The 10,408-nt window shown below is 41.9% G+C and overlaps 1 protein-coding gene across 2 annotated transcripts; it reads right to left on the minus strand.

Annotated features, from left to right (window-relative positions):
• Window positions 1-1,819: 1,819 nt before the first annotated feature.
• Window positions 1,820-4,813, minus strand: LOC308292623 (uncharacterized protein). Of its 2 annotated transcripts, XM_080735013.1 has the most exons (5): window positions 4,570-4,813; window positions 3,911-4,071; window positions 3,482-3,616; window positions 2,683-2,760; window positions 1,820-2,588 (listed from the first exon to the last, which is right to left on the minus strand). In XM_080735013.1, the coding sequence occupies exons 1-5, from the start codon at window positions 4,597-4,599 to the stop codon at window positions 2,078-2,080; spliced, it is 915 nt and encodes a 304-aa protein (XP_080591139.1). In that variant the 5' UTR covers window positions 4,600-4,813; the 3' UTR covers window positions 1,820-2,077. The 2 variants fall into 2 exon arrangements, with proteins under 2 accessions (XP_080591139.1, XP_080591140.1); XM_080735014.1 differs by lacking the exon at window positions 3,482-3,616.
• Window positions 4,814-10,408: the final 5,595 nt, after the last annotated feature.

Raw genomic sequence — 10,408 nt, forward strand, 5'->3', positions numbered from 1 at the left:
TGTAAGGAGGATTACCATCTGGAGAGGACGACTGACTGAAATGGGGAAAGAGATGGGGACGCAGCAAAAGTTGTCCGGATTGGGAATCGAAACGGTGACACCGTCAGGCATCAAAGCCTATGTGGCATGCGCTTGGACCAGTTAGCCAGCAGGCACCCCTGGCCAGTATATTTAACAAGTTGTCACATTGTTCGTCTATTTCACATTGCAGTAATGGATGAATACTGCAATGTTGGGGGGGAAAAAACTCTGTTACAAGTAATAGTTTGGAATTCACATTGTACTTGAGTGAAAGCACAAAAGTATTGATATCAAAATATACAGTATCAAAAGTTGAAAATAATCATTAGACAGAATTTCCTTTTTCGTTTTAAGAAATGTGAAAATGTATACAAGTGTCATCTAAGTTTTGTCAAAATCTACAAAGTAACTTTTATGTTTTCAAATCATTGTAGTGGTACAAAAACAATATTTGCCTCTAGGACAGGGGTCTTCAACAAGGGGTCCTCAGAGTTACCACATGGGGTCCGGAATCATTGTGTGATAGGGATGTTTCAGGTTTTTTTTTTACATTAACTGCTTGGACCATAGCATCACTTATGCCTTGAAGGTTGTACATCGGCTATTTTCAGCATTGTTTGGTGTTGAGGGGGAAAAGAGCAGACAAAGTATGGAGTGAAAGGTCAAGTTTACTAAGAGATTAAGTGTTTAAATGGGGAAAATACACATTAACACAGGGGTCTTCAACAGGGGGTCATCAGTTACTACAGGGGGCCCTCCAAATCTTTGTGTGATAGAAACATTTTTTTCTCCTTTTTTAGATCCTAGTGAGAACTTTAGCCAAAAATACCAGATCTACAAACTCACAGCGCCTCGCACAGCAAAGAGCTTTGGTGTAGAGGAGCAAAAGAGCAGATTAATTACAGAGTGAAAGGTCAAGTTTATTACGCTTTGACGGTTCAAGTGGTTAAATATCTGAAAATACAAATTCACATGAATCCAACATACTGTACATTGATAATTGTGCTGTCAAACAATGAAACTATATGGAATCTATGAACAGGTTGTGGAGGTCCCTACCTCATCTCTCAACTAAGGGGTCCTCCTTAGCCTGAAAACGTTGAAGACCCCTGCATTAACAGGAATCCAACATACTACTGATATGTAGTATTTGAAACGGTTTAATCTGCAACATTTCTTAAAATATGTAGTGGGGGGTCTCTGCTTCATCGGTCTCAGCCAAGGGGCCCTTGGCCTGAAAACATTGAAGACACCTACTGTAGGATGTAGTGGGGTTGAGATAAGCACAGAACTTTGTAAAATTATTGAAATCAAAATTTACTTAAGTAGAAAGTACTCATTATGCAGAAATGTCCCATTTAAGTTCTCAAGTGTAAAAAGGTATACATGTGTTCACAATGTATATGGCTGAAGTAAGTTTTGTTTTCAAATCATTGTAGTGGTAGGACAGGGATCTACAACAAGGAGTCTGGGGGGGTCCTCAGAGTTACTACAGGGGTCTTGGAAATCATTGTGTCAAAGGAAATTTTCATTTTTTATATCAACCGCTTGAACCATAGCATTACTATTCTGAGCAGAACATTTGCTAAAAACATAGCAGCTCCACAAGTCTTGAGTCCCCTATTTATTACAATATGTAGTGGGGGGGTCTGCTTCATTTAGTCAGGTTTTGAAGTGTAAAAGCGTATAAAGTGTATAAGTGTCAAATGTATATGGAAGAAGCCCGTAATGTTTTTTCTTTTTTGTTTTAATCAAAATCTACAAAGTAAATGTTTACAAGTCATTGTAGTGGTACAAAAACAATATTTGCCCCTGAGATGTGGGGTTGAGGTAAAGTGCAAAGAATTGTAAATACTGAGAAATTGTAAATGCCTCAAGTACCTCAGAGAACGGCTTATTTACTTTACACCACTAGATTCAGTTTGACACTTATCACATCACTGACATCCTCACCATTATCCATTTCTCACTGACCTCATAACACCTTTCCTATTATAAAATAAATATTCTTTTGAAATCATGAAGTCATTAATTTTTTTCATTTTCAAATCGGATTTTAAAAGAGTGGGCCCTGGAAATTTGTCAGCATGGCGCACACATACCATAGCTGGTTTATGCTCCCCAAGAGTGTGAGAGGAAGAACTCCATCAAATATATGGTAGTGCTTGATTCTCCCTATGGCTCGCTCAACATGTATTCTTAACCTGGCAATCTTTTGAGTGGTGGTGACCTCCTCCTTGGTGAGTTGCCCCTTTTGTCTGAGAAACGCTGGCATAACAAGTCCCACATTAATAGGTGACAACAGATCATTTATGAGAAACCCCTTATCGGCCATTACCTCGTCTCCCGGTTCAAGCAGTGACAATATTCCAGACTGTCTGGTTATTTCCAGCTTAGGATCGTTCTGGAATCTTTGCAGACCAAAGCGAGAGGCCTTAAGCAATGTGTTCTCCTGGGTGAGGCGCTCAATCTCCTGCCGCGCTGCGTCCAGCTGCTCTTCTAACGGCAGAGGGGACTGAGCATAGTCATGGTCAGGATGGGCTGCAGGCTGAACATCCGTCTCTCCACTATAGGATACAAATCAGAAAACATGAACTCAAATGCAATGACCAATTATCAGGTAAAAAGCAGACTTGAATATGCTATTTGAAAGTTCCTTACGCTGCTGGAATGAGATTCTCGTCCTCCTTGTCAGCCTCCTGTCTCTCATGTGTTGTCTCTCCCCCAGAAAGCTCCTCACTGTAAATAAACAAACCCGCATTAATGCTCACAGTATTTCAAACCGGTTGATTTTCAGATATTGGGCACATAACATAATAGGTGGCACGGATGGCAAGGGCAGTGGTCCTGCCACCCAGGCTGATAATGACGGACAGTGTGTCTTGGGTTGGACTCTTTATTTATCACCAATGCTTTACATTCTGCTACTGCAGTGTTGGCCAAGTGTCCTAAAAAGGACAAGTACTAAGCCTGTAAGGTACAGGCTTAGTATCATTAAGCATATCATTGTGAAAAAACACAGCTTATCCGTCTACCTACATACATCACTGACATATGTCTGAATGTATATATCTTAACAGGCACAAACATGGCTATTACTAATGTATTGATAGCCTACTCATTAACATTCAATTACTCCAGTGGTTCTCCACCAGTGGTCCCCAGCTACATTATGGAGTTGGTAACCAAATGGACCCTAATATATGTTTAACTCTTGTGAGTGTACACTCTCTAGAGTTAATTATTGTTAAGCGTCAGTATTAATTTACAAAAGGTCTACAGAATTTAGAGAACGTAGAAAACATTTTGTTACTCTAGTATCTCTCCTATGGTACATCAATTTGTGAACATAATATTATCTAAAGACAGAGACTAAATATAATCAAATGGTGGTCCGTAGCTCAAATGCCAAATAAATAATGGACCTTGAAATTAAAATAGTATAAGACCACTGACTTACTCCACTCTTAGTACACGTTGACACATCTCCCGATGCAGTTCTGTGTGGCCCATAGAAACAGCTGGTGAACAGAGATTCTCCTTGTTAGCCTTCTCTTGTCTGTCATCCTGCATCTCTCCACAAGCACGCTCCTTACTGATAGATAGACAGATCGACAAGAAACACAACACATAAATACACAATGCATCAACTGCATACTACACAGGTAAAATAGAATAGCCAGTCACAGTTAAAGAGGCATTACACACACACACACACACACACACACACACACACACACACACACACACACACACACACACACAGGAGTATATAAACAAACCCAAAGAATGTGTATAAACAAACCCTAATCAATGCACTTACAGTATTTAAACATGCCTTTTTAGTAATACTGCTACCTCCCAAGATATTATTATAATATTCACTTACTAAACTCTGGTGATACTTCTCCTGACACGGATGGGTTTTGTCCATGCAAACTGATGGGGGACACTGTCTGGAAGCAGGCGTGAGCCGCGTCCGCGTGTCTTCACAGCCTCAAAACACTCAGGGCTGAAGTGCGTTGAACACACTTTTGTGCCTGTTGTAATCTGTATGAACATTACACAGAATAAAATATTGTAACGTTACTGAATTAGCGTTTATAAAACTAAACCGATGAGGTCGTTTGACAGAGTGATGAACGATGGAAGCAAACATGCACAAAACAAACGTCCCTTTTTGCTCCAAAGTGTAATCTATCCATCAGGAAACTCTTCGGAATGTTTAAATACATAATAGATATTTTACAGATGTGGCACCGTCTCCTTAGCGTGTTACCAGGACGACGACTGACGCTGTCTCAAGTCAATCTGGTCTCGAGATGTGAGCCGCGGCCAGGCTCTTAACATTACATTGAAATCTTGATTGAATCTGGTCGATTTTACTTAAATGATACATCCAAGTGTGTTGTTATTTCAGCTTGTGTACATGTGGAAGCTAGCTAGGATCAGGGTGTAATGTTGACGTTAGACCAGTCTAACAGCTCCAGTGTCTAACAGGGGGGCTAACGCTATCAGGGGCAAAAGCTAAGCAAAATCTTGTTTTACCTGGAAATTCGGTCCAATATAGCTATCCATTGCCTCCTCAGTTGGTCGTCAGTTGGAAAACGATGGAACGACAATAATTTGTCAGATTCCCGACGTTTATCCGACTTACAGCCTGGCACACAGCAACAAGCCATTGTTGTTGTTGCAACTTTGCTACTCCAGGACGTGACGTAAATCCAATATGGCCGCGGTGTGAATATGGCCTATAGCCTGAGTAGGTATTGGTCCGAATTTCATGCAAAAAAAGTTCTGTCCAAGTGACACGAAAATCCCAGGAGGAGATAAGAGTTTTACTCTTTTTCATATAATTCAAAAGATAAGAAATTGCGATTTACAATATTAACGCAATGATCAGAATATCCCCAACATCCATTATCCTGGGGCTGAACATTTGACAAAAATAGCAGATCGGCAGTTTTTTGGAAAATAGATTTGGTAGTTAAGTAGGTTATTTTGGCAAATAAAAGGTGAATTGATCCCAGTGTAGTGCATGGAGGATAATTTCATGATAAATGTAAACCTTCATAATATGATTATTGAGTGTTTTTATCACGATAATAACGTTAATCACGATAATAACGTTAATTATAATTATCGTTACATCCCTAACTATGATTGCGACCGTCAGGTCGCAGTTACTACCAAAACCTCCACCGGCTGTCTGTCTGTCCGCCACGTCACACTTTTCCCCAACTCATATCTCCGCCACCGTTGCCCCAATCCATGCCAAACTTTGCACACACACTCCTTGCCTGCCAATCCACAACCTCCACCCCACCAGGGACCCCCGGAGCTCCAGGGACCCCCAGGGACCCCCTTCCGCAGCCGCCAAAAAGTGAAAAAATGACCAAATGACCACCCAAACGGGGCGCACATAAAATGCCGTAACTCGGGCTAGGAGCGACCGGGAGAGCCGGGGCCGGTACCCACGCGTCCGCCTCGGCGGCGCCAAGAGAGCCGTCAACATGAATCTGTCCCATATAGCGCCACCATCAGGCCGATTTTTTCAAAAACATTTTTGGACACTGCTCCGACAGATTTTGCCCTAAAATCACGCAAATCGGTACACAGTATGTCTACACTCATGTCATCAACATGGATCTGTCCCATATAGTGCCACCATCTGGCCGAGTTTTTCAAACACATTTTTGGACACTGCTCCTACACATTTTGCGCTAAAATCACGCTGCGACCTGACGGTCGCTTATCTCCAGATTAGGGAGTCTTACTGGTGTTATTATTATTGTGACCATAGGTCACAGTTTACTGTCAGAACCGGCACAGCTTGTCCGTATGTATGTTAGGTGTAACGGTTGACACTGTGGTTTCCCTGACACACCACTGTGACATCACAGGTGACATCACATGTGACACCAGTGACGTCAGATACTCAGAGATAACGCCTCACACTGTGGTTCCCCTGAAACATCACTGTGACATCACAGGTGACATCAGTGATGTCAGATACTCAGAGATAACGCCTCACACTGTGGTTCCCCTGAAACATCACAGTGACATCACAGGTGACATCACAGTGATGTCAGATACTCAGAGCAGGGATCTCCATATATGGGCATAAACAGGTGACATCACAGTGGTGTGGCTGGTTCAGACAGGGATCTCCATGTATGGGCATAAAAGGGATTGTATGTTGTGATGTCATGGGAACCACTCTATGCCCATACAGTGGGGGAAATAAGTATTTGATACAATGCCGATTTAGCAGGTTCGCCCGCTTACAAAAAATGGAGAGGTCTGCGTAGGTATACTTCAACTATGAGAGACAGAATCCAAAAATAATTTCCAGGAGATGATGATCACATTGTATGATGTTTAAATAATTAATTTGCATTTAATTGCATGGAATAAGTATTTGATAAACACACTCCCAGAAAGCTGAAGGTCTGCTGCCTGCCACCATGTGTTTAAAACACAGTATATGTTTATTCATCCAATGAAAACACAGTATATGTTTATTCATCCAATGAAAACACAGTATATGTTTATTCATCCAATGAAAACACAGTATATGTTTATTCATCCAATGCATCCTAATGTCATTGTTTCATTGTGTTTCCTTTGCTTGATGTTCTGTGTGAAGCACATTGAATTGTCTTATTGTTGAAATGGCCTTGCCCTACAAATTTTTGTTTTCTTTATTCAATATTTAGATATATGATGTAAAATGTATAAGGCCTTCCTCCTGCAGGACGCCTCCACACACACACCCATTGTAACTTCAAACTCCATTTTAACCATGATAGATTCATTAAAAACACCCATTATTCTATCTGATGACTCATACTACCCTCCTAATACGTGAGCAGGCTGTGTTTTTTCGATAACCTTTTTCATGTATTTTTAATAATTCTTTATTGTATTTATCTTTTTCAATTTTCCCAAAGAATCATTAAAAATAAATGAAACAATGTATTGAAAAAAAGAAAAAAAAAAAAAAAAAAGAAACACGGCCTGCTCACGTATTAGGAGGGTAGTATGAGTTACCCCCCAAAAAATAATAATGGGTGTTTTTAATGAATCTATCATGGTTAAAATAGAGTTTGAAGTTACAATGGGTGTGTATGGGTTGAGGTGCTGGGCCTGGAGGGCCTGATAACATTTACATCAAATATCTAAATATTGAATCAAGCTAATTAAAAACTGTTCAGGGTGTTCATAAAAGCCTGATTAGACGATAAAATGCCCAAAAGTGTTTTTGAAAGTGCACTCAGCTTTTGGCCTTGTGTCACAGCCGATCAGTGGTCCAAGGTACAGCAACACCATATAATACTGTGTGTTGTCGTTTAAATGGCCTGTCTTGGTTTAAAAAACACTCACCACCACAAGGTGTTTAAATGGCCTGTCTTGGTTTAAAGCCCACTCACCACCACAAGGTGTTTAAATGGCCTGTCTTGGTTTAAAGCCCACTCAACACCACAAGGTGTTTAAATGGCCTGTCTTGGTTTAAAGCCCACTCACCACCACAAGGTGTTTAAATGGCCTGTCTTGGTTTTACTCACCACCACAAGGTGTTTAAATGGCCTGTCTTGGTTTAAAAAACACTCACCACCACAAGGTGTTTAAATGGCCTGTCTTGGTTTAAAGCCCACTCACCACGACAAGGTGCAGGCCGAGAGTGGGGGACACACAGGGGAGGGGGGTACACAGGACAGAACACATGGGGAGGGGTGACAAGAAAAGACAAACTCTGACGAGACAACATGAAACAGATAATATAAATATAGATGTGTATACAACATGGTTACAATAAGATAAATATTTAAAATGTATCATATTTACACATATCCATCCAAACATTCATGTACATGAGATTTCAAGGAAGCTGACAAAAAATAAAAACAATAAACTTAAGTGGCTGTCTCACAGATGAGGCACAGCTTGTCCACAGATCTTTCCAGTGTGATTTGTCTTTGTATTGTCCTGCGCACATCTGACACGCCCCTTTGCATCAGGTATCATCTGTGTGAATACTCCATCTCTTCCAAAACAAGTCAGCAAGACACTTCACTTGCTTCCAACTTAGTGTGCATCATTTGTGAACGGTCCAAGTGGCGTGACTGTACGTTCCTTCATTAGCAATAGTTGTTAGAAGTCAATGGCTCAAGATCTGTTGGATCATCTGATGACTTGGTAAGTGGTCTGTCATTTAATATTGATTCCACTACACAAAACAATGTTCATAAACGTTCATTGTCGACGGTTTGCTCCTTCAGAACAGACTATTATTTTCCTCACAGAACAAATCTGTCTCTCCCAGATCCCTCCAAAGTGAGACCTGGCAGGTGGATTGAACACAGTGATACATGGCAGGAGGATTGAACACAGTGATACATGGCAGGAGGATTGAACACAGTGAGACCTGGCAGGTGGATTGAACACAGTGATACATGGCAGGAGGATTGAACAGCCACTGTATTGCTTTTTGCATCATGAATGCGTCCCGGATCTTACGCTGGTTCCACTGATGAAGGGTTTCTCGCAGCTCACACTCGGCCGCATTCGATTAGTTTGATTATCGGAATGCATGATGGATACTTACCTCGTCTGCACAGAAAGTGACGGATAGCGTTCGGGCAAGAATCAGAGTCCAATGTGTGCTGCTACTTCCAGATGTACTGCTCTGGTCGAGAGGCATGTGAACATAACTCTGCACTCTTTCACAGTAACACAACGTTGCTTCACATCTAACAGTCCAAAATAGTCCACCTCCATAACAGTTAAACAGGCTAACAGTTAAATTACCTCAGCTACACTAATTATTTCCTTTGCTGACACACGGCATAGGCCATTTCTGGGTTGGTATGGGTGTTGCATTGTGCAGTGAAGAAGCTTGGGGGCTCTTTTGGGTCAAACAACAGCCGCTAGAGGCCCATGGGCTCTGTGTCTCTACATTTGATGTTTAGCTGTAACCCCAATCCTTGTGTTAGCAGTTGAAGTCCCCTGCATAGATGGCAAGTGTAGGTACCAGTGGGAGTGACGAGTTCACATTTTCATGCAACTTCTACAGATCAGCTTCCACCACCACCACTAAGACCTCATGGAAAGAGGTGGTGTTAGGAGGTGGTGTTAGAAGGTGGTGTTAGAAAGAGGTGTTGGAAGGAGGTGTTGTTAGAAAGAGGTGTTAGAAGGAGGTGGTGGAAGCCGATCTGTTGAAGACACATGACAATGTGAATCGCCACTCCCACTGGTACCTGCACCTGCCATCTATGCAGGGAACTTCAACTGCTAACACAAGGACTGGGGTTACAGCTAAACATCAAATGTAGAGATACAGAGCCCATGGGCCTCTAGAGGCGGTTGTTTGACCCAGAAGAGCCACACAAGCTTCTTCACTGCACAATGTAACACCCATACCAAAGAGTAATATATGCCAGTAAAGTATTGTTTGACATTATTTGTGATTTCAGCTTAACATAAAGCCTATTCTGGACTGCACATTCCAGTAGGTGGGACCTTGAGTGCACTGATCCACAGCTGCAAGTGTTTTCTGTTGTGTAGTTCCAGACTTTCATGCGTTGCACCTCCCTTGTTCACACGCAGTCTATTACGTGACTTCCAGACTGTCCAGCCAAGGTTGTGGCCACTATAGCGAGGCTTGCTGTTGGGGTGATTCTCCTGTCCAACCATTCAGGAGCTTGTGTGTCATTGATTTGCCATTCATCTTCCCAGATGTTAGCCCTTGCATCTTCTTTGGTTGTCTGGGGGGCAGGACTGTCTGCATAAAACTGAGCCTGCGTGGGGGTGCTACCTGGTAATGCAAGGGGTGTTTAATGTCTCTCTCCTGTGTTCTCTGTTCATCTTGAGTGATATGCAGTCTTCTGATGTGTGGGGGTTTTGTGACCCTGCACATACAGACAGATGTCAGCCAATAGGTGCTCCGAGTCTCGGGACAGACAAAGCCAGATGTAGGACGAAAATCAAACCTTGGTGAGAAGTGGTGCGGTGAATCAGATAAGACACATCTTGTCCACAGGCCTTTCCAGTGTGGTTTGTCTTTATATTGTCCAGCACACATCTGACACACCCCTTTGCATCAGGTATCATCTGTGTGACTACTCCATCTCTTCCAAAACAAGTCAGCTAGACACTTCACTTGCTTCCCACTTCAGCTTGCATCCTTTGTGAACGGTCCAAGTGGCGTGACAGTCCGTTCCTTCATTAGCAATAGTTGTTAGAAGTCAATGGCTCAAGATCTATTGGATCATCTGATGACTTGATAAGTGGTCTGTCATTTAATATTGATTCCACTACACAAAACAATGTTCATAAACGTTCATTGTCGACGGTTTGCTCCTTCAGAACAGATTATTATTTTCCT

This window comes from Nannobrachium achirus (genome assembly GCF_963921795.1).
Source record: "Nannobrachium achirus genome assembly, chromosome: 10".
NCBI classification, from domain to species: Eukaryota; Metazoa; Chordata; class Actinopteri; order Myctophiformes; family Myctophidae; genus Nannobrachium; species Nannobrachium achirus.

Excerpts from the sequence above, each read along its gene's own strand:
- LOC308292623 (XM_080735013.1), bottom strand. The coding sequence starts at position 4,599 with ATGGATAGCTATATTGGACCGAATTTCCAG. Across the intron at positions 3,617-3,910 it reads AGAAGTATCACCAGAGTTTA|TAAGGAGCGTGCTTGTGGAG; the intron begins GTAAGTGAATAT and ends TCTATCTATCAG. Across the intron at positions 2,589-2,682 it reads GAGAATCTCATTCCAGCAGC|TGGAGAGACGGATGTTCAGC; the intron begins GTAAGGAACTTT and ends TGTATCCTATAG.